General features: G+C 45.9%; 1 protein-coding gene across 1 annotated transcript; it reads left to right on the plus strand.

Moving 5' to 3' along the window:
- Positions 1–1,298: 1,298 nt before the first annotated feature.
- On the plus strand, positions 1,299–23,095 carry LOC148106830 (cancer/testis antigen family 45 member A8-like). The gene is made up of 5 exons (XM_087859656.1): positions 1,299–1,361; positions 20,041–20,221; positions 21,855–21,977; positions 22,353–22,446; positions 22,822–23,095. Exons 2-5 carry the CDS (start codon positions 20,047–20,049, stop codon positions 22,919–22,921), a joined length of 492 nt encoding a protein of 163 aa, XP_087715782.1. The 5' UTR covers positions 1,299–1,361; positions 20,041–20,046; the 3' UTR covers positions 22,922–23,095.
- Positions 23,096–24,729: the final 1,634 nt, after the last annotated feature.

Raw genomic sequence — 24,729 nt, forward strand, 5'->3', positions numbered from 1 at the left:
TGGGTTAGTAGAAGAAAAAGCTAAAATAGAATCTGGACTCAAAAAAATCCATTCTCATGAATGTAGGTTACGGGAGATTACTGACTCAATGAAATGTTCCAATGTCAGAATCATCGGCATCCCCCAGGGAGTTGAGAAAAACAGAGGTCTAGAAGAGGTATTCGAACAAATTGTAGCTGAAAACTTCCCTAATCTAGCAAAGGAAACAAACATTTGTGTCCAAGAGGCAGAGAGGACCCCTCCCTAGGTCAATCATGACAAACCTACACCACGTCACGTCATAGTGCAATTCACAAATATTAGATCCAAGGATACAGTATTGAAAGCGGCCAGGGCAAAGAAATTTCTCACGTACCAAGGCAAAGGTATCAGAATTACGTCAGACCTGTCTACACAGACCTGGAATAAGAGAAAGGGTTGGGGCGGCATTTTTAAAGCTCTTTCAGAGAAAAACACGCAGCCAAGGATCCTTTATCCAGCAAAGCTGTCATTCAGAATTGGTGGAGAAATAAAGATCTTCCAGAATCGCCAGTCATTGACCAATTTCATATCCACGAAACCAGCCCTCCAGGAGATATTAAGGGGGGTCTATAAAAGTAAAAAGGCCCCAAGAGTGATACAGAACAGAAAGTCACAATCTATAGAAACAAAGACTTTACTGGCAACATGGCATCATTAAAATCATATCTCTCAATAATCAGTCTCAATGTAAATGGCCTAAATGCTCCCATAAAGCACCACAGGGTTGCAGATTGGATAAAAAGACATGACCCATCCATTTGCTGTCTACAAGAGACTCATTTTGAACCTAAAGATACATTCAGACTGAAAGTAAAGGGATGGAGTACCATCTTTCATGCCAATGGACTTCTCTTGTGTTTCTTTACTGGTTATTGTGTACCAGATTCCCTTGGTGGCTATGTTCGGATGTCTGAATGTAAGCACGGAAAGCACAGGTTCTCTGTAACATTGTAGCCCTTGAATGATCGCTGAGACTCCAAGATTGACTTCTACCTCCTCTTTGTACTTTAGAGATGTTGAAGGTTTTTTTTTCTAAATACCTCCAGAATATGAAAGAATCTTCAAATTTTTGAAGGAGTGCAAGGACCTCGTGAATTACGGGGAAAAATTTGTGTTATATTCCGTCAAGGAAACAGCAAGGTGGGTATAGAGAGGAACTCTGTAGCACAGTGGGGCCAATGTGGTGCTGGGTGAGGGGTGGCGTCGGACCCTTCCTGCTCTTTCTCAACCATGATCCTTACTCAGATTTCATGTTTCCTCTGTTGATATTTAGATCGACATTATCTGAGTCTCACTCACTCTTTCAAGTTCAAGGAGACTTCTCTTCACACCAGTTTGAGGTAGGTGTTGACCCTGAACTGACGCACTTTCTATTTGCTCTATTGTCCCTTACCACGATTTTCTATTCTCACGTAGATTGTAAGCTCCCTTTCTGTCCCCCACAAGGCCTCTCGCATCATGGGTTCTCTGGGTGTCTTTTGGTTAACGAGTTGTCTCTTTATTTTCAGATTTAAAAGACAAGGCTTAATAAGGCACCTGTAGAAGGCACTAGCAAAATTAGAATCTGACCACCTTCTTAAGAAAGATAATCACACCCCAAACTTGTAATTCCGTTATGATGTTATCAATGTGTGATTGCTGAACCAGTTTGCTATCCTAGGACGGAACCGGATATTGTTGATGCCTTCTAGCACATGTTAGTTAAGAAAATTGTCTTCTTCAGGCTATGAAATACCATTGAAACTTTAATGTTATAAATTCCTGTTAGTAAAGTTTGATTTGGCAATGCATTTCAAAGGATAATTTGTTGTTCGTTTGTTTGTTTTCCCCTGAAGAGGGGGAATGCCGTTAAGTCATGGGTTGACACTACATCCTAGCTCCTCAGCAGGTCACAGGCCTGTCGCTGGTGTTTATAGCATCTTCTACACTAGCAATTTCTTTCTTTTAATTTTACATTTTAAGTAATTTCTACACCCAACATGGGGCTCGAACTCACAACCCCGAGATCAAGAGTCCGTGCTCCACTGACCGAGCCAGCCTGCACCCCATACACTCTCCATTTCTTTTCCTTTTGCCTGAGACAGCCCCTCCGCTGGTCATAAGGCTTGGCCTGAGCGGATGACTCACACCTTCCTTATCAGTGGACCCGACCATTAGCTGTCCTGCCTCCACTGAGTTGTTTTAATTTTCCTTTGACTTTAATCACAACCATGAGCGTGCTGAGAAAAACCCACACATCGTGGACATAGTCCTCCTCAGGGTCTTGCGTCGTTGCAGCCCTGTGTCCTTACCAGTCGGGTCCCATCTCCCCACGCTGTGCAGGAACCCAATGTTTGCCTGATGACTGAGGGAGAGGAGCATTCCGGCCTGAACCCTTGGCAGTGTCTGCTTCCATTTCAATGGAGTCATTGTTAGGGCTCTTGTGGAAAGCCTTTCTCCTTTGGAAAAAGACCTCCAGGGGCTCCTGGGTGGCTCAGTCGTTAAGCGACTGCCTTCGGCTCAGGGCGTGGTCCTGGCGTTATGAGATCGAGCCCCACATCAGGCTCCTCCACTGGGAGCCTGCTTCTTCCACTCCTACTCCCCCTGCTTGTGTTTCCTCTCTCTGGCTGTCTCTCTCTCTCTCTGTCAAATAAATAAATAAAATCTTAAAAAAAAAAAAAAAGACCTCCAGTGCAGAGAAGCCTAAAGTTGTGGGGACAAGAAGCAAAAGTTGGCTACTGGATACATAAGAGTAACAGTGAGAGGAGCCCCTCACATTGCCATCCCTTCATTAATAAAGATGAGAATCGTGGCTATGGGAGAGAGAGCTCCATATACTGGCCAATGAGGAAGAGGATTGACATCCTCTAAATTATATTACCCAAGCCCCTCAAGGTACTGCTGCCAAGTTAGAACCAGAACTGTGGCTTTAAAAGATCATTCCAGGACTTTTTTTGAAAGTGTCACTTCAGGATGTTGAGGTGGATAATAAACCTACTGAATTCCATAAGCATGTGCCCTGAGAGCAATTTCCTTGTTTATCAGTGGTGCTGTGTGGAATACCATGACAGTGGCTAAGGCATTCTCTAAATCCATAAATGTTGGTTTTCTCAAATATCTATGGGTGTGAAGGAAGATCCATTTCCACAATCAGCATCTATTTGAGTACAAAGAGCTACCTTTCCCTGATGAAAGGAAAGCAAAATAATCAGTCTGCCAACTGGTAGTTAGCCGACTGACCACTTGGGGGTATGGTGCCGGCTCAGGTGCTCAGGGTTGGTGAGCACTGCTGGCAGATGGAGCAGTCAGCCATACCTGCCACAGCATCGGTGTTGGTGAGTGCAAGTTCCTGTTTATGGTCCATGCACGAACTGCATCCCTCCTTCCATGACCGTGACACTGCATTACTGCTTGGAAGATGGAAGGGTGCATCTAGGGAGGTATGGGGGTCGTCCTAGGAGTTCAGAGTGGCCTGAGCCGAGAGACAGCAAGGGAATGGGAACCTCAGTCCTACAGCCTTAAGACACTAGAGCTTCCCATAAACTGAAAGGGCTTGGAAGCAGTCAGTTGATGACCCAGCATGGCCAACACCTTGAGTTCAATTGCATGAGACCCGAAGCAGAGAACCCAATCGAGCCTGCCTGGACCTCTGACCTGTGGAACTCCTTGATCATACTTTTGTGTCATTTCACACTGCTAAATATGGGGTGACTTACTAGGCACTATTAGAACACTAATATGAACAAGTGCCTGCACATCGCAATGTCCCAGCTGAAAATCAGGCATGATGCTTTCTCTTTTCCAGTCAAGCGGTCACAGGGAGCTCCCCATGAGGCCATAGGTGTAACCTCAGAGAACTTTATTCTTCTGGGCCTCACTCCAAGCTGGCCGGTTCTCAGGTCACTTTTCGGGTGGTCATAGTACCACAAAACCATAAACATATGTGTTACCACCAGCACTTCGTAGGCCACCTCTTTGCTGTCTCCCTTTTTTAATGGTAAGAAGGTTGAGATTTGTCAATTTGCTGTTCACTGTAGAAGCACAATCTTGTCCTGCCCCAGACTACTAAATCTCTGAACATTTTACTAAGTGGCAAGGCCTCTGATTTTGTGTGGGCATTAATTTCTATGTCTGTCTTTCAAGTGTGTTGCCAATGTGTCTATTAGCTTCTACTTCTCAATCAGAATAATGACATCAATGAAAGGAATAGTTCCATGTCCATTGTAAGGGGAAGGTGATCAAGGTCCCTAAGGAACGGTTTCTGGCATTGGCTCAGAGAGCTGATAGAAGCCTGAAGTAGGAAGTGGTGGTGCCCTTTCCAGCTGAAGGCAAACTCTTTCTGGGGATATTTTCTAAAGGAGAAAAAAAGCATTTGCTCAACCAAATAGATATACCAGATGCCCAGGAATGTGTTGATGGCTAACGCAATGGAGCCACAAATGAAATAGCTGCTGTAATTGAAGTCAACAACCACCTAAGTTTATAACTGGCTGTCCTTCTCCAAGATCTATAAGTTCTGCCCAGGCCAAATAGGTAAGATGAAAGGGAAATGTTCAGAATCACCACCATGCATCTTCCAAATTCTTAATGGTGCCACCAATTACCACTGGATAGGTTAACGGAAAATCCGAGAACCATGAAGAGTCTGTACTGAGGTAAAATTCCATTAATGACCTGACCTCCATTACTGTGCCTGGTGGACCACAGTGATGCTTTGTGTCTCCTGGAATTAGTGTCATTCTGATCCAGTATTGAGTAATCTTCAAGAATTCTGATTTCTATCTTACCTTTCCGTGTTGCAGTGTCATGCAATACCTGGCCACAGGTCCATCGGGGGAAGGTTGGGACAACAATTAACAGCATAAATATTTGGCAGTGTAGCATGGTCCTTCCTCAGGGGCAAGCCGACAGTAATTTCTGACCAACAGAGAAGAGAAGAGCCACACAGAGCTCTTTACAGATGCCTGGGCTTCCCCTAGAAAATAGTTACCAGAATGTTGGTGAATGTCCTGTCTTCTGGATTTGTTAATAGGGAAAGGATTTCATGTAATGGTCCTTGCTCATTCAGTAGTCTCTGTCGAGCTGCATCCTCATCTGATGCTGGAGCAGGGCAGGAATTCAGGAACAAGAGATCAGGAGCAGACTGGAAGCCACAGACATGAGCCTCACGCCCCACAAAGACCAACTGAAGCCCATGCCTGTCCCCCCACCTTGGGGAAGAGGGTGTTCTGCAGGGGTCAGGGCCAGAAAGGACTAACTCCCAAGGCCCTTTACTCTGATGCACAATAGATGCCTCCTCAGGGAGGCCTTCCCTGACCACCCTATTTAAACTACTGCCCACCTTTTCGCATCTGTCCATCCCATTTCAAGTTTGTGCAGACTACTTAGTACTACCTGACAGTTGCTCTGCTTGTCTAGTGTCTCATGGAAGATCGATGAGAAAAGTGTCCAGTTCACTGTTCTTTCCCACCTAGATAAGCAGCTGGCACTTAGATGGTTTCTACAAAATATCAAATGAATTCATTCTAATCTTCACGACCAGCCTGGGCGTTTGATGCTGTCAGGAGGCTCAGTTTGCAGGAGGTGATGTGGAAACACACAGAGGTTAGGTACATAGCCCCAGGTCATGAGCAAATAAGGGCGGACCTGGACCAACGAAACAGAGACCGGTCTGGCTTGAAGCCAAGTTCTTTCCACTCCTCCAGGGCTGCCCTCTGACTCCACTGCTTCTGACTGCCCCTGGCCCACAGTCTCCCATTGTTCCTTGTTTGTCATCTGACCCTGGATCTGGGACATTCTCGGCTCACTCTCCCTCCCTGACAGGAGCTCCCAGGGGCTAAGTGCTCCTAGGCAGACAATTTCTGCAACATGGAGTGGATCAAGGAAGAAAGTCTGCTGGAAGCTAAATCCCACATCCCCTTAGGGATGGTGTTCCCACCCCCCAAGAGCACATCGGCCTGTGTCATAACTCTCTGCTCATTGAGACTGTCTCCCTTATACTCCGGGTTCCCCAGAGTTCATCTCCATGTAGTTGGCACACAACGTTAAGGACCCCAGCGATCACTCCTCATCACCCTCAGCATGAACCCACAAATTTCTGGGTGCCACTGAGTCCAGGCCCTGAACACACTCGGAATGTCTGAGTTCTTCCACTCCTGCACAGGATTTTTGGAGTAGCGATTATTTAGCCCTTCTGTTGTGAGGAGATTCTGGCCAAGGCAGGTGAGGGGACAGGCATGGTGGCCCTCTCAGGAAGTGGTAAGGCCAACTCTAATGATTGGGAACAGACAAGCAGCAGGGCCTCTGGAGCCAGAGAATGGTTTTAGGAGCCTTGATGAGGGCGGTGAAGTTAACCTTGGGATGTTGATCTCCCGGTCCTGCCTCTATGACAACTTACCCTGATGGTTCAGGAAAGAGCTTTCGCATAACAAGTAGATCATCTCTGAAGGTCAAAAATCAGGGTCCCGCATTATTGTGCCCTTGGATGTGCAGCAGGCCTCCGCCTCCACCTGATCATCTGGTTCAAGCTGACTTTCCATGGGTTCATTATCCAATTCACGTAATCACTAAGCGTGATGGTCAGGGAACTTAAAGAGAGAAATAGAGTTATCCCCTTCTAGCAAAAGTCCCTCGTGTGGGCAGCAGTGGGATGCACAGACCCCTGTTTAAACTGCTTTAACCATGACATTGAACCATTCAGCCGGGAAGGACAGACAAGTGCAATCGCGGAAGGTGCAGTTGAAAAGAGCCGTGCAGCTGGCCAAGCACACCTGGGACCCCCCACCTCTCCCCCATCCCTGCGCTGCAGCCACCCCTGCCTCCTGCTTCCCTGCATGTGGCATCCTGCGCCCATTCAGGGGCCCTTGCAGCTGGATTTCCCACTGCCTCAACTCCCCTTCCCAAGTCTTGTCACCCTTCTCCTCTCTCCTTAAATGCCACCTCCTCAGAGCAGCGCTGTGTCAGCCATCTAAAGTAAGACCCTCAGTAGTATGTACCACCTCTTCTTTGTTCATTTGGCAGAGAAAGACAAATAACATATGATTTCACTCGTATGTACAAGTTAAGACACAAAGCAAATGAACAAAGAAAAAAGGGACAGACAAAAGAGCAGACTCTTAAGGATAGAGAACAAAGTGGTGGTTACCAGAGGGGAGGGGGTGCAGAGGTGGGTGAAATAGGTGAAGGGGATTAGGAGCCCACTTACCATGATGAGCATTAAGTAATGTGTAAATTCATTGAATCACTATATTGTACACCTGGAACTATTATAACACTATGTTAATTATATTGGAATTAAAATAAGTAAGTAAATATATTTTCAAAAGTCATTGAAAAGATATTGTAAAAACGAAAAGCAGGTGTACCTTTGTGTATGGTGTGAGAGAGTGGTCAAGTTTCATTCTTTTGCAGGTAGCTGTCCAATTTTCCCAGCACCATTTATTGAAGGGACTGTCTTTTTTCCACTGGATGTTTTTTCCTGCTTTGTCAAAGATTAGTTGCCCAAAGAGCTAAGGGTCCATTTCTTGGTTCTCTATTCTGTTCCCTTGGTCTATGTGTCTGTTTTTGTGCCAGTACCATGCTGTCTTTGTGATCACAGCTTTGTAGTACAGCTTGAAATCCGGCCATGTGATGCCCCCAGCTTTGGTTTTCCTTTTCAACAATTCCTTGGTGATTCGGGGCCTTTTCTGGTTCCACACAACTTTAAGGGCTGTTTGTTCCAGTTCTTTGAAAAATGTCATTGGTATTTTGATCGGGATGGCATTGAAAGTGTAGATTGCTCTGGGTAGCATGGACATTTTGACTATGTTAATTCTTCTGATCCATGAGCATGGAATATTTTTCCATCTTTTTGTGCCTTCAATGTCTTTCAAGAGTGATTTGTAGTTTCTAGAATAGAGAACCTTTACGTCTCTGGTTAATTCCACAGTAATGTATGGTTTTTGGTGCTATTGTAAATGGGATGGATTCCCTAATTTCTCTGTCTTCAGTCTCATTGTTCGTGTATAGAAATGCAACTGATTTCTTAGCATTGATTTTGTATCCCACCACATTACTGAATTGCTCTATAACTTCTAATAGCTTGGGAGTGGATTCTTTTGGGTTTTCCATATAGAGTATCATGTCATCTGCGAAAAGAGACAGTTTGACATCTTCTTTGCCGATTTGGATACCTTTTATCCCTTGTTGTTGTCTGATTGCTGTTGCAAGGACTTCTAGTACTATGTTGAATAATAATGGCAGGAGTGGGCATCCTTGTCGTGTTCCTGATCTTAAGGGAAAGGCTTCCAGCTTTTCCCCATTGAGAATGATATTTGCTGAAGGCTTCTCATAGATGGTTTTTATGAAATTGAGGAATGTACCCTTTATCCCTACACTCTGAAGGGTTTTAATCAGGAAAGCATGCTGTATCCGGCCATGTGATGCCCCCAGCTTCAACCTCATCAATAAGAACCTCTTATGGTTCTTGATTCTTTTCTTGTTGATATGATCTATCACACTGATCAATTTGTGAATGTTGAACCACCCTTGCATCCCAGGGACGAATCCCACTTGGTCATGATGGATAATCCTTTTAATGTATTGTTGGATTCTATTAGCAAGGATCTTGTTGAGAATTTTTGCTTCCATATTCATCAGGGAAATCGGCCTGTAATTCTCCTTTTTAATGGGGTCTTTGCCTGGTTTGGGGATCAAGGTAATATTGGCCTCATAGAATGAGTTTGGTAGCCTTCCTTCTGATTCTATTTTTTGAAATAGCTTTAGGAGAATAGGTATTATTTCTTCTTTGAATGTTTGGTAGAATTCCCCAGGAAATCCGTCAGGCCCTGGTGTTTTGTTTTTTGGAAGGTTTTTAATCACTGTTTCATTCTCTTCATAATTAATTGGTCTTTTTAAAAAATCAGTTTCTTCCTTTTTCAGTCTTGGTAGTTTATAGGTTTCCCGGAAGGCCTCCATGTCTTCCAGATTGCTTAATTTATTGGCATAAGAGCTATTGATAAAAGTTTCTAATAATCCTTCCAATTTCATTAATGTTGGTTGTGACCTCTCCCTTTTCATTCATAATTTTATTAATTTGGGTCCTTTCTCTATTCTTTTGGATAAGTCTTGCCAGTGGTTTGTCATTTTTATTTATTCTTTCAAAGAACCAGCTTCTAGTTTTGTTGATCTGCTCTACTGTGCTCCTGGTTTCTAATTCATTGATCTCTGCTCTGATCTTGATCAACTGCTTTCTCGTGCTTGGATTAGGCCTGTTGCTCTGTTGCTGTTCCAGCTTCTTGAGGTGAGAATATAAAAACTGCATTTTAGATTTTTCTATTCTTTTGAGTGAGGCTTGGATGGCTATGTATTTTCCCCTTAGGACTGCCTTTGCAGTGTCACATAGGTTTTGGACCATTGTGTTTTCATTCTCGTTGGTCTCCATAAATTGTTTAAATTGATTTTTGATTTCCTGGTTTATCGAATCATTCTTGAGCAGGATGGTTCTTAGTGTCCAAGTGTTTGAGTTTCTTCCAAATTTTTCCTTGTGGTTAAGTTCCAATTTCAAAGCATTGTGGTCTGAGAATATGCAGGGAATAATTTCAGTCCTTTGGTATCAGTTGAGACCTGTTTTGTGACCCAGAACATGGTCTATTCTTGAGAATGTTCCATGGGCATTAGAATAGAATGAGTATTCTTTGGTTCTGGGGTGTAGTGTTCTATATATGTCTATGAGGTCCATCTCGTCTAGTATGGCTTCAAAGCTCTTGTTTCTTTGTTGATTTTCTGCATGGGTGCTCTGTCTATTTCTGATAGTGGAGGTCCCCCACTATTAATGTATTTTTATCTATATGTCTCTTTATTGTGGTTAAGGGTTGGCTTGTGTATCTTGCTGCTCCCCTGTTGGGGGCATATATATTTATAATTGTCATATCCACTTGTTGGATACATCCTTTAAGAATAATATAGTGCCCTTCTGTGTCTCTAACTATAGTCTTCAGTTTAAAATCCAATCTGTCTAATATGAGAATTGCTACCCCAGCTTTCTTTTGAGGTCCATTGGCATGAAAGATGATATTCTATCCCTTTACTTTCAGTCTGGATGTATCTTTAGGTTCAAAATGAGTCTCTTGTAGACAGCAAATGGATGGGTCATGTCTTTTTATCCAATCTGCAACCCTGTGGCGCATTATGGGAGCATTTAGGCCATTTACATTGAGACTGATTTTTGAGATATGATTTTATTTTTTATTTTTTTAATGTTTTTTTTATTATATTATGTTAGTCATCATAGAGTACATCCCTGGTTTCTGATGTAAAGTTCAATGATTCATTAGTTGCGTATAACACCCAGTGCACCATGCAATACGTGCCCTCCTTACTACCCATCACCAGCCTATCCCATTCCCCCACCCCCCTCCCCTCTGAGGCCCTCAGTTTGTTTCTCATAGTCCATAGTTTCTCATGCTTCATTCCCCCTTCTGATTACCCCCCTTTCCTTACCCTTTCTTCCCCTACCGATCTTCCTAATTCTTATGTTCCATAGATGAGAGAAATTATATGATAATTGTCTTTCTCTGCTTGACTTATTTCACTTAGCATTATCTCCTCCAGTGCCGTCCATGTTGCAGCAAATGTTGAGAAATCATTCTTTTTGATAGCTGAGTAATATTCCATTGTATATATGGACCACAACTTCTTAATCTAGTCATCTGTTGAAAGGCATCTCAGCTCCTTCCACGCTTTGGCTATTGTGGACAATGCTGCTATGAACATTGGGGTGCATATGGCCCTTCCCTTCACTACGTCTGTATCTTTGGGGTAAATACCTAGTAGTGCAATGGCTGGGTCATAGGGTAGCCCAATTTTTAACTTCTTAAGGGACCTCCACACTGTTTTCCAGAGTGGCTGTACCAACTTGCATTCCCACCAACAATGTAGGAGGGATCCCCTTTCTCCACATCCTCTCCAACAATTGTTGTTTCTTGCCTTGTCAATTTTTGCCATTCTAACTGGCGTAAGGTGGTATCTTAGTGTGGTTTTGATGTGAATTTCCCTGATGGCTAATGATTTTGAACATTTTTTCATATGTCTGTTAGCCGTTTGTATGTCTTCACTGGAAAAGTGACTGTTCATATCTTCTGAAGATATGATTTTAATGATGCCATGTTGCCAGTAAAGTCTTTGTTTCTATAGATTGTGACTTTCTTTTTTTTTTTTTTAAAGATTTTCTTTATTTATCCGACAGAGATAGAGACAGTCAGCGAGAGAGGGAACACAAGCAGGGGGAGTGGGAGAGGAAGAAGCAGGCTCATAGCAGAGGAGCCTAATGTGGGGCTCGATCCCAGAACGCCGGGATCACGCCCTGAGCCAAAGGCAGACGCTTAACCGCTTAACCGCTGTGCCACCCAGGCGCCCCTAGATTGTGACTTTCTGTTCTGTATCACTCTTGGGGCCTTTTTACTCTTATAGAACCGCCCTTAATATCTCCTGGAGGTCTGGTTTTGTGGTTACGAAGTTGGTCAGTGACTGGCGATTCTGGAAGGTCTTTATCTCTCCATCAATTCTGAATTACAGCCTTGCTGCATAAAGGATCCTTGGCTGCATGTTTTTCTCTGAAAGAGCTTTAAAAATGCCCCCCCAACCCTTTCTCTTATTCCAGGTCTGTGTAGACAGGTCTGACGTAATTCTGATACCTTTCCCTTGGTATGTGAGAAATTTCTTTGTCCTGGCCGCTTTCAATATTGTATCCTTGGATCTAATATTTGCGACTTGCACTATGATGTGACATGGCATAGGTTTGTCGTGGTTGAGCTTGGGAGGGGTCCTCTCTGCCTCTTGGACACGAATGTTTGTTTCCTTTGCTAGATTAGGGAAGTTTTCAGCTATAATCTGTTCAAATATCTCTTCAAGACCTCTGTTTTTCTCCACCCCCTCGGGGATGCTGATGATTCTGGCATTGGAACGTTTCATTGAGTCAGTAATCTCCCGTAACCTACAATCTTGAGATTGGATTTTTTTGAGCCAAGTTTCTGTCTTAGCTTTCTCTTCTACTAACCCCTCCTCCAATTTGCTGATTTGTTCTTCTGCCTCATTCACCCTGGCCGTCAGAGCATCTTGTTTTGACTGCATTTGATTCATAGCATTTTTAATTTCTGCCAGATTCACTCTCATTTCTGCCCTTAGAGATTCTATATTGTCATTAATAGTTTTTTCAAGCCTACACATCATCTTGACCATTGTTACTCTGAACTCCATTTCTGACAATATGGTTATATCCATATCCATTAGTTCTGTGGCAGAGGCCCCAGACTCATTGTCTTTTCTTTGCTGGGGGTGGGGATTTCTCCTTCTCGTCATTCTGATGAGGAGAGGTTACGGGTTGCTCAGAGCCCAAATTATTGACCAGGACCCAGGCAGTGCGCACTTTTTTTATAGGGACCTTAGGGATGTGGGCTTCTTGATTTTTCAACCTGCCTTCTGGGGGAGGGGCCTGCTGCGCCAGTACTCAGGCAACCCTGTTTGGGTAGGGTCTCCGCGTCCCCTACGAGGGGGGATGGGGATGGGTACACTGTGAGCTGGTATTTCCAGGCTTTTGTTCTCTGGCGGCTTTCCCTGGCGGTTTTCTGTGCCTCTTCTAAGAGTCAGAGCAGCAGTAGCCGAATCCCAGCTTCTGTCTCAGAACAGAGGGATCACAGACCGTTCTCCACTGATGTTCTGGCCACTTTAACTCTTATTTTGTTGGTGCTGCTCAACCCTGCAGCATCCCGGGATGTGTGCCCCACAGCTGGCGTCCAGTCCCTCACTTCCAGGGCCGGCTCGTCTCTGTCCTTTGTGTTTCTAATACCGCCAGCTGCCAGCCATGCCCATGCGCTCCGGAACTCCAGTTTTCAGACTGCTTGTGCACGTTCCCCGGCTCACGGTCTCAGTCTGCTCTCTCACGGGTGCCGGTCCATGAGTCCGGCCCGCTCCCCAGTGCAGGTGGCTACCGCTTCCCGGCGCCCGAATGCAGGGGCTCCCTCCCCCTTCCGTTTATCTTCCGATATCTGTGCGCGGCTTCACAGCTCCCCGATTCGTACCTCAATACTCAGCGCTGGTGATGTTTGTTTATAGAGGTCCAGATGTATCTTCCTGCATCTCACGTTGATTCTGTGGGTGTTAAGCATGGTCTGGTACCTATCCAGCTCAACTCAGAAGACCAGCTAAAAAGGGGACCCCTACTCCCCTGCCATCTTAACTCTCAGCCTGGGGGAACTTTTGAAGCCACTGAATTTGCATAATTTGTTACACAAAATTAAGAACCAATAACATTCTCTGAATCTACACCCACGTCCTCATGTGCATGTCAAGGAACCAGTTGGCTAGAGAAGCAGTCTAGGAGGCCTGGTTTACAGGTAGTTTTCACAATATGCGGGTACTGCATATGCTAGATACTTTCCAGAACAAAAAGGAAAGCAATATAAATAATTTACAGTCAGATGCAGTGGATATAAAACTTATTTAAAATGTAGCCTGCAAGAGGAGGAACTTCTGCATTGGTGGAGGAAGGGCCTGTGAAAATCCACTCTAGCACACAGGCAATGAGAACACAGGCAAATCAGATTACGGTGAGCAATCTTGTCTTGCTTTCATTTTATGTGCAAGTAATACTTCATATGTTTCTCCCCCAAAAATAACCTATAAAGCAGATTTCTGTAGAGAAATTTTTACCAAATGCGATTAATTTTTCCTCAGGATTATGATGATCAAATAATCTGCCTCTACTTCTGTTAAAACAGTCAGCCAGTATTTGATTGATCCACTCTCAGCTTCAAACCGAAACCTTTCGCTGATATGTAAAAAATATTCTGGTTCCTAGAAATCTTAAGAGTGGCTTGATCTCACAACCTTGAGATCATGACCTGAGCTGAAATTAAGAGTTGGATGCTTAACCCACTGGGCCACTCAGGTGCTCCACAAATAAGGTGTTTTTTTTTTTTAAGTAGTTCCCTGTTTCCTAAAGTTCATGTATTTTATATATATAAATTCATTACTCTAATATTTATTAATCATCTCCTATGTAGAGAGCCTTGAGTGCTCAGTTGTACAAAGAAGTGTAATCCTGAATGAAATAAACTTACAATTTGAAACTAAAAAAAAAATTTTCATGTGGCGTGTGTGACCGAGTTCTGCCTGTAGGGGGCACCGGAGACGTGCCGGGGGGAAAGCTAGCTTCCTGGTTCTGGGCAGCTGGCACAGTGGAGTGGGGGGGGGGAGGCGTTAGGCTTCTCCAGCACCACCCTCCGTACCTCGCACAGCTTCTCGGGGGGCCAGGCTGCTGCAGGACAGTGTGGCCAGCATCACAACATGGCCTGCAGCGGCCCTTACACCTACCTCACCGGGGCAGTAATTATAGATGAGCCTTCTGGTCAGATACTTCCCTGTGCACACCCCCCAGACCCCCTAGGGGGCGTATATCCAGCAACACCCAGGGGCACATTTCCAGAACGTTCTACCTGAAAGGCGCCACAAATTCACTGCCACTGTGTGAGTTGCTTCCAGGCTCCGGGAACAAGGTCAGGATTTCAACCCTGGGAGTGCGGATTCATCTCCCTGGGGACTCTCTCTGTGCCCTGCAGGTGCCTCTCCCTTGGCTGCGGTGTCTTCCTGGGGAATCTTCCTCGGTCTGTGGAGACATGTGGTTGGGTTCTGATCTCAGCACAGGGCGAGGCATTTTCGGGGCGGCTTCTCTCCGCCATGTTGGAGAGGAATCTGTCCTTGGTGGTGTCTCTGAGTTCCGTGAGGGATGTTCTTTGTGTAATTCTCTCCCGGCTGGTTCAGGGACGCATCTTTGGGTGCTATCTTAGTCCTAAGCGGGGCGGAGGGGGTTTGGGGCGTAGCAGGGATTCGAAGTTTCAGTGGGGGGTGTGGAGGCACAGGGGGTGTTTCCTGGCTCTCATTTTAAGCTCTGTGAGGGGGATGTTTCCTCGGGTGCATCACCTCAGCCCTGGGATTCCTCTCCCTGCGGGCTTCTGCCTCAGCCTGTGAGACACTCTCCTTGGGGGTTAGCTCGGCACGAGGGCGCACTTTGCCTTGGGTGCTCTGTCTCAGCCATGCTGGGGCTGGGCTTTCGTGCTGTTCTGCTGGTCCCTGGTGGGGACTCTTAGTCCCGGGGAGATTTTCATGGGTGCTCCGTCCCTTCCAATGGGGGTGCTGTTCCTCCGATGCTTCAAGACGAGAGGGAAACTCTCCCAGGGGGGGGCTCTGTGTGAGCCGAGGGGCAGGGGGAGAACTTCACCGTGGGTGCCTTCTCAGCACTGGGGGTTTGGGCTCTTTCTGGAAGCTCCCTCTGAGGTCTGGGAGCTGAGACTCTTCCTCAGGGTCCATCTCTGCCAGCAGGAGGATTGTGCCTTGAGCGCTCTCTCTCAGCCCTGGGTGAGGAGGGTTCCTTGGGTACTTCCCCTCCCTGATGTAGGGGGGCTCCTCTTTCCTGGCTGCTGACTCAGCCGTGGCTGGGGAGCATTTTGGGGGCTCTGGCTCTGCCTCAAGGGGTGGATTTTCCCTAGTGTGTTCTGTCTCAGCCTTTGTGGTGAGGTCGTAGTTGGCTGCTCTAATGCACTGTGGGGTGGCCTGTTCTTACTTGGATGCTCAGCCTGGGGTGGAGTCATTTTCCTTGATTTCTGTATGTCAGTCTTGCAGGGGTTCTATTTCTAACCTTTTATGTGTGACCTTGGTCATCAAGGTGGGAATCTGGGGCTGACAATGTGTGAGAGTTGGTTGCATTCTATACTCGTAAACACTTGCTGTATAGGGAGTCTTTAATCTCAGTCACCATGGTGGGTGTGCAGGGATCTTTCATTATGACTAAATATGAATTTTGTACTGAATAATGTGGTTTATTGGCCATTCATATATGTCTTTTATGAAGAGCCTTTCCAGGACTTTTACCCACATATTATTGAGATATTTTTATTTTTAAAATTGATTTGTAGTTCAACATATATTCATTCTTACACATATTTAAATATATAATTTTGTGTGTCTTTTGCTGATCTTTTTTTTTTTTTTTGGTCACTGTCTTTTTTTTCTAAAAGAGAGAGAGCGTGGACACACGAGTGGGGGAGGAGGAGTGGTAGGGTGACAGAGGGAATCTCCATTCGGCTTCCAGCCCAGTGTGAGCCCAATATGGGGCTTGATCTCACCACCCTGAGATCATAACCTGAGCTGAAATCAAAAGTCAGATGCTTAAACAATTGGGCCATACAAGTGCCCCATGTCTCTCTCTCTGTTTTTAATTTTCATTTATTTATTAGAGGTAGAATCCAGGCACACGTGAGAGAGAGAGAGAGAGAGAGAGAGAGAGAGAGAGAGAGAGAGAGAGAGAGAGAGCGCAACAGAGAGCACGAGCAGGAGAGAGAGGCAGATGGAGAAGCAGCCTCCCCAGTGAGTAGGGAGCCAAATGCTGGCCTCCATGCCAGGATCCTGGGACCATGACCTGAGCCGAAAGCAGACATTAACCAGTTTAGCCACTCAGATGCCCTGTATGTCACTTTCATAATAGAAGTGTCTTTTTGATGAAAAGAAGTTCTCGGTTTAATTAAGTCTAATCATTCTATCCTTCATGGTCAGGGCTTTCATTGTTTTCAAAAGCTTTGCCTACTCTAAAGCCACGAAGGTGATATCCCAAGTTTCCTTCTAGAACTCCTGTTCACCGGAGATCAAATTGTATGGATGGGAAGGGGATCAGAGCAGAGGTGCAGTTCCCCGTAGGGAGCAGGTGGACTTACTGAAAGGACCACAAAGGCTTGCAGGTCCCCGTGTCAGCCATCTAGCACCTGCTGATTCCAGATGTATGTCTCGACTCTGTCCTGTGGCACTGGAGTATCCGCCCACCGTTGCTCCAACACCACAGAGCTGTCGCTGCCCTTCCGTCGCGGTACGTCTGCTGTCTGGCAGTGCGCGCCTTCCAACCTGCTGCTTTTGCTTAAATGTGGTCTCAGCTGTTCTAGGCCCTTTGATATCCACATACTGTTTACTATCAGCTCAGGTATTTCCCCCAAAAGGAACAGGATGGGTTCATTTAAATTTTAAATATTTACTTATATGTTAAATATGATGCGATACTTTTTCTGGGAAGAAATGACAATAATGACGTAATGAGTCTTCCAATCCACATGGTATGTATTTCTCTCCATTTACTGAGGCCTTTCATTTCTGTCCATGAGGATTATATTTCACGTGTCGTGCTCAGCACACCTGTTGCTAGGTTTATCCTATGGGTTTCTTTTTTTTTTAAGATTTTTTATTTTTAATTAATCTCTATACCCAATGTGGGGCTCGAACATACAACCCCAAGATCGACAGTCCCACCGTCCACTGACTGAACCAGCCAGGTGCCCCTTGATGTTCTTGACACTGCTTTAATGGTACTCGAAATATCTTTTTCTAACTGGTTTGTTATTACACAGAAATACACGTGTTTTTGATTCTTGCTGTTTATCCAGTAGCTTGACGCTTGTACACTTATTAATTCTCAGGATTTTAATTCCTTTTGGATATTCTATGTACAAAAACATGTCAACTATGAACAATTACAACCTCACTTCTCCTCCGGTATGTTCTTGAAAACACAACGGACAGCCTTGTCTTCTGTCACCATTAAATACGGCACTTGTGTACATTTTTGGGGCGGGAGAGGTATCTTTTCTTAGGTTTAAGAAGTTGCCTTTCACCTGAGTTGCTGATGATTTTTACCGTGAATCCAACGTCAACCCATTTATGAAAGCGGCCCTGTGTCTTTTTTCTGGTTTTTGCTGTTTATGTAGCGCATTTCACTGATGAATTTTCCAGGGTGAAACGAATCTTCCTTCCAGCAAGACACATGACCTTTGGATTTTTATGTCCTGTTTAATTTCACTTGCTAACCAATTGTGTTGTGCGTCTATATTCAGGAGAGAGATGTGGTTCTTTCGTTTTCTTTCTTGCAGTGTTTTTGGTACATGTTGGTAACATGTTTATCTTGGCCTCATAAAATGAGCAGGGAACTCACACCCTTTCTCCTCTGTTCCAAAAGAGTTTGTGTAAGTCTGGTCTTATTTGCCTCGTGAATGTTTGAAGGACTCGTCAGGACAGCCTTCAGGATAGAAAGGCTCGTCATTTGGTGCTAAACGTCGTACCCCATACAGGAGCCTTCAGATTTTCTGTTTCTTCTTGGTGAGTTTTGGAATGTTTCATTGTTCTAGAAAAGAGTCTATTTCATCTGTTTCCAAATTTGCTATAAAGTCAGTCTGGGTGTTCCCGCTGTCTGTCACAGAGCTCTTCTCTGGATGCAGGGCTCGCTCTCCTGCTTGGTGGCTAGTACTTTTTATCTGAGGATGAATTGTCATTGATAATCATGCCAAGGAGCCGTCTCAGTCTGTGCAGGCTGCCATAGCAACATGCCAGAAACTGGGAAGATGACAAGGACAGAAATCTGTGGCCTAGGGCCGTGGAGGCCAGGATACCAGGACCAGGCTGCCGGCACCAGGGCGATCGAGAGAAGGTCCGCGGCCTGTTTCAAGCCAGGCACCTTTGCTCTGCCCTCTGTGGTGGGAGGGCTCGGGCTCTCTCTGCAGCCCCCTTTCTGTAGCACTGATCCGATTCGGGAGTGGGCCACCATTTGGACCTCGGCACTTGCCAAGGGACCCTAATATCTCCTAATACCAGCTCCCCTGGGGGGTTGGATTTCAATGCATGGTTGTGGGAGACACAAGTGTCAGAACACAGCATAGACCTCACTCTACTTTCCTGGGGTTTGTTGTAGTCTTTTTACACCTTCTTCCATGGACAGACCTCATTCATTTGCAGCAATGGTTCTTCTCTAACAAAATGTAAAGCTGTAAGTTTTCCTCTCTGTTCGTCATTCCACGTGTGTCGCACAGAATCGGTCATGTGATGTTCTCCTAGAGTTCACTAATAAGTATTGATTTAGAGTATGTTGTACAGTTTTGAAGGACCTTTTGTTGTGTTGCTAAGAAGTACTTCTTTGATTTCATTTTCTTTAGAGAACATGGTGTGCATGAAATTAAGGATTGGGGTTTATTGGCAGGGTTGCCAGTGTTTGCCTGCTCGAGAAGAAATGATATTCTGATGACTGAATGCAGGACTCTGTGTGAGGCCATGATCAAGCCTATTGAGGGTGGTATCTTTCAATCTATGCATTTGCTATCTGGGGGCTGAGCCCACCAAACTGGCACATTCTGAATGGTGCCCCAGAGAGCAAAATGATTGCTGGAGGTGGACATGTGCACAAAAGGATTCCACCCTGCAAACCTTAGGACGTCTTCTGGGAGCGCTAGGGAAGGATGTAACCGCATTCTCCTGCTACACAGGACTTGAGTAGCACGTAACTGAGGAGCCTGGCAGCCACTTTGCAATCATGAGGAGGAGCCAGAACTGGGATGAAGTGGCTTCTAAGAAGCAGAAGAGAACCTGGGGAAGGGAGCCAACGTTTGGTCATATTATTCATACAGGATTCAGCTCATTTGATGCTAATGTCCACTTAGCTGTTGGTTTCTTGTATCATTTTAGCTAAACACAGGAGAGGTTTCTGCTCCTGCGATTGAAAGCAACCTATGCAAATTGTGTTCACCATGGCAAGTAAAAGAGCAAAGACAAGATGCATTTGGAAATAGCAGAAATTGTACCAGCCGGCAACGACCACTTTTCACAATCACTATGCCCATAGCCTGACATCTTCTCTTAAAAAGGCAATATTCTTATGAGATTTGGATCTTAGTGTGAAGAACGTCCATTTGCCAGCGCTTCCCCACGGTGCCCAGACTCCACTTTTAACAATTAAGAGACTGCAGAGCAGCTGTGAGAGGGAGAAGGGCTCTCTCTGCACTTCTGCAGGCGGGTACCATGGAGGGTGCCAGGCGGGAAGCCCTTCTCCCTTGAGGTCATGTATCCCTTTGGGTAAATACCTAGTACTGCAAATGCTGGTTCATGACGTAGTTCTAGTTTCACTCTCTGAGAAACTGCCATACTGTTTCGGAAGGGTTGCAGTTTTCTCATTAATGGGACATGTTTCTTGTTGCTCCTCAGGAAGCGATGAGTGAGAAAGGAGAGGAGTCCGCTGTTGGGCCCAAAAGCCAAGTGAAACGTCCTGGGAAATCCATCACTCCATCTCTGATTAAGAAAAGGCTGAGCATGCGGCTGCTGTCAGTGGAGGAGGAAGGAGAGGGACCATCCCACACCGGGGGCTCAGCCGTGTCCATGGAAGATGGTGAGAATGCCAGGCCTCCCCTCCCCTCCATGACCTGAGCCAGGGTAGCCTGGCCTCTGGCTCCTCCACGCCACGGGAGCAGTTCCCATCAAGGTCACTGGCTTTTGGTGATGCTGCCTTAATTTCTCAGCCACGCTGGACCAGGTGGTCACTCTGTCCTTCACGGAAACATTGCTGGCTTCCCCACCACTTGACTCTACTGGTTTCTTCATAGAAAGATACACCCTCATTCTCCTCTCTGTCCTTCCTTCTCTCCTCCTAACACCGTCATCATTCCAGAGTCCCACCATTACACTGTCCCTCATCGCACACCGCCTCGGGATTGAGCAAGCTGCTCGCCTGGCTGCTGAGCTCGCATCCTGCTTTTCCACTTGACCCCATACAGCTCATGGGTTCCCGTGAACCGAGAGTGACTGTGGCCACACAGAAATCAGACCATTACATGCATATGGTCATCAACTCCCCTGAGTGCTCAGAACAGAGTCTGAGCTCCCGACACTGGTCTCCATGCCCTGCATGACCTGGCCCTGCCATCCTCTCCTGCCATCATGTGTCCTCTCTGTGACCTTCTTGTTCTCTCTCCCTCTGAACTGTGCTCCATGGCCCCGGCTCGTCCCCTCCTAGGGATCCTGCCCTGTCCTCCCGGCAGCTAGAACTCCTCCTCTGCGTGTGCACAGGCCGCTCTCCTGCTCCTGGCTCTGCCCAGGGGTCACCTCCTCAGAGGGCCCTGCCTGACCACACCGTCATGGAGGCTTCCCTCCTGCTCTCACTCACAACCCTGCTTCCTTCCTTCCTCACATGAATTCAAACCCTCTTATCACCTTTGTTCATTGCACATTTACCTGCTGACGTCCACAGAGGTTATGCATTCCAAAAGGAGAGGGTTTCTTCTGTCTGGTTCATGGCTGATCCCCACTGTTGGCTTGATGCTTGGCACAGAGGATGAGTGAATGAAGTAGACGTGTCCAACTGGGAGTGCCAATATTCATTTTTGAGACAAAACCCAGATGACAAAGATCCATTTGCTGACTGGGATTTCTGGTGATGGAGTGCCAATATCAGGCATCCCGACATCAAGTGACACCTTCAGCTTGCCACTTCGTAGAGTGCATCCAGGCAACATGAAGTCACGAGTGCCAGGGCTCTGTGAATGTTTGCTAATTGGTTACACTGTCCACGTCTATCTCTGAGGGTATATGTAGTGTCAGGAATAGAAGAGCTGCCTTGCTGTATTATCATTCCTGAGGTCAGAATTTCAGGTCTGATACAATTATCTGGTATATTCACCTGCTATGAAATGAAAATTTTAGAGACTGTGGAGCACATGGATGTGTGTGGGGGGGGGTCGCTGAAATGCACGTCATTGCAGCTCCACGGTCAGTTAGGTTTCCGGGTGCACCTGTAGTTCACATTACCCACGGGGAGGGGAGGGAAGGTGGTCTATCCCCACCTGCTGGCTTCTGGTCAACATCTGTTCCTCCGGAGCTTATGAATATGGCAGGAGACGGTATTCCACACGGTAAGTTGGATTGTTTGTCTCAGGACTTGACCAGCGTCAGCAAGGGTGGGCTGATTCACAAAGCTGGTGGTCATGCCCTGGTGGGAGGAATCATTCCCAGCTGTCTCTCTGCAGATGACCTCAAGGTCACAGCAACGTCTGTGTCTGGAGATATGCCAGATCAGCTGCCGATTCCGGTGAAAATCAATACGGAAATCAAAGAGCAATTAAAGATGGAAATTCGACAGCTTGGAGGAAGTAAGTAGAATAAGCACTTCTGTCCTTGAAACCACAGGAAGTCTTTCCCATTCTATGATTCAGACTAGATTCAACCAACCTCTTGAGGCTCATCCTTTGCCAGAATTGGATTTTCACAATTAGAATGGCTCCTCTTTATTTTGACTGAAATGTCCCCATACACCTTTTTGTCCTGTTCTCTTGTATTTCTTAAGTGGTTACTGTGTACCAGATTCCACTGGTGGCTGTGTCCGGATGTCTGAATGTAAGCATGGAAAGCACAGGTTCTCTGTAACGTTCTAGCCCTTGAATGATGGCTGAGACTCCAAGACTGACTTCTACCTCCTCTTTGTACTTTAGAGATGTTGAAGGTTTTTTTTCTCTACATATCCCCAGAATATGAAAGAATCTCCAAATTGCTTGAAGGGGTGGAAGGACCTCCAGAAGTGCAGAAAAATTTTGTTGTGTACGCCATGAAGGAAGCGGCAAGGTGAGTGTGGGAGGAACTGTGCAGTATGTTTCCCGGTGGGGCCAGTGCGCTGCTGGGTGAGGGGTGGGGTCGGGCCTGCCTGGCGTTTCTCAAACCCTGGTCCTCACTCACAGTTCACGTTGTCTCCAGTTATTTAGATTGATAGTGTTTGAGTCTATCCTTCTTCCAAGCTTGAAGAGCCTTCTGTTCACACCAGAGTTTGAGGTGGACCTTGACCCTGAACTGGCCCTCTGAATTTGCTGGATTGTCCCTTGCCTTGCAGATGTGTTTTCTGTTCTCTTTTAAATTGATCTTCTTTTTGCATTTCTACAGAGCCTCCTGCATCATAGATCCTTTGGATATCCTTTGGTTAATGACTTGTTTCTCTATTTTCAGATTTAAAAGGCAAGACTTAGTAAGTCGCCTTGGGAATTTACTAGAAAAAATAGAATATGAGGAGTTTCTCAACAAAGATGAAGACTCCCAAGTCTTCTAATCCTATTACCGCAGTGATCATTGAGAAAGCATAACCAGTTGGCCATCCTGGAATGCTACCGGAAATTGTTGATGCCTCCGAGCACAAGTTAGCTAAAAAATTGTCTTCTGGAGGCTATGAAATACCATTGAAACTTTAATGTTATAAATTCCTGTTAGTAAAGTTTGATTTGGCAATGCATTTAAAAGGATAATTTGTTGTTCGTTTGTTTGTTTTCCCCTGAAGAGGGGGAATGTCGTTAAGTCATGGGTTGACACTATATCCTAGCTCCTCAGCAGGTCACAGGCCTGTCGCTGGTATTTATAGCATCTTCTACACTAGCAATTTCTTTCTTTTAATTTTACATTTTAAGTAATCTCTACACCCAACATGGGGCTCGAACTTAGAACCCCGAGATCAAGAGTGTTGTGATCCACTGACCGAGCCAGCCTGCACCCCATACACTCTCCATTTCTTTTCCTTTTGCCTGAGACAGCGCCTCCGCTGGTCATAAGGCTTGGCCTGAGAGGATGACTCACACCTTCCTTACCAGTGGACCCGACCATTAGCTGTCCTGCCTCCACTGAGTTGTTTTAATTTTCCTTTGACTTTAATCACAACCATGAGCGTGCTAAGAAAAACCCACACACCGTGGACATAGTCCTCCTCAGGGTCTCGTGTCGTTGCAGCCCTGTGTCCTTACCAGTCGGGTCCCATCTCCCCACGCTGTGCAGGAACGCCATGTTTGCCTGATGACTGAGGGAGAGGAGCACTCTGGCCTGAACCCTTGGCAGTGTCTGTTTCCATTTCAATGGAGTCATTGTTAGGGCTCTTGTGGAAAGCCTTTCTCCTTTGGAAAAAGACCTCCAGTGCAGAGAAGCCTAATGTTGTGGGGACAAGAAGCAAAAGTTGGCTACTGAATACATAAGAATAATAGTGAGAGGAGCCCCTCTCATTGCCATCCCTTCATTAATAAAGATGTGAGTCATTGGCTATGGGAGAGAGAGCTCAATATACTTGCTAATGAGGTAGAGGATTGACATCCTCTAAATTATATTACCCCAGCCGCTCAAGGTACGGCTGCCAAGTTAGAACCAGAACTTTGACTTTAAAAGATTATTCCAGGCCTTTTTTGAAATTGTCACTTTAGGATGTTGAGGTAGATAATAAACCTACTGAATTCCATAAGCTCAGCCAAAGAGGGACAGCAAAGCTCAGACAATTAGGGACAGTCCCAGCCCAGCCAATGAGGGGCATGCACAGCTTAGCCATTCAGCGATAGTCCACAGTCAAGCCTATGAGGGACAGCCACACCCAAGCCTATGGGGGACAGTCAAGCTCAGCCAATGAGGGACAGTTATAGCCCAGCCAATGAGCGACAGTCAAGGTCAGCCAAAGAGAGACAACCACACCAAATTTAATGAGGTACAGTCACAGCTCAGCTAATGAGGGACAATCGCAACTCAGCCAATGAGGGACGTTTAGAGCTTAGCCATCGAGAGAGTGTTCTAGCCCATGCAATGAGACTGTCACAGCTCATGCAGTAATGGAAAGTCACAGCTTAGCCAATAATGGCAAGTCACAGCTCAGCCAATGAGGGACAGTCAAACTGAGGCAGTGATGGACAGTCAGAAGCCAGCCCATGGGGGACATTCACAGCTTGGACAATGAGAGAGATTCGTAGCCTATCCAATGAGAGACAGTCAAGCTCAGCCAATGAGGGACAGCCACAGTTCAGCCAATTTGGGACAGTGAGAATTCAGCCAATGAGGGAGAGTCAGAGCCCACCCAATAGGGACATTTACAGCTTAGCCAATGAGAGAGCGATA

The sequence above is a fragment of the Ursus americanus genome, chromosome X (genome assembly GCF_024610735.1).
Source record: "Ursus americanus isolate L20-20 chromosome X, mUrsAme1.1.p, whole genome shotgun sequence".
Classification (NCBI taxonomy): Eukaryota; Metazoa; Chordata; class Mammalia; order Carnivora; family Ursidae; genus Ursus; species Ursus americanus.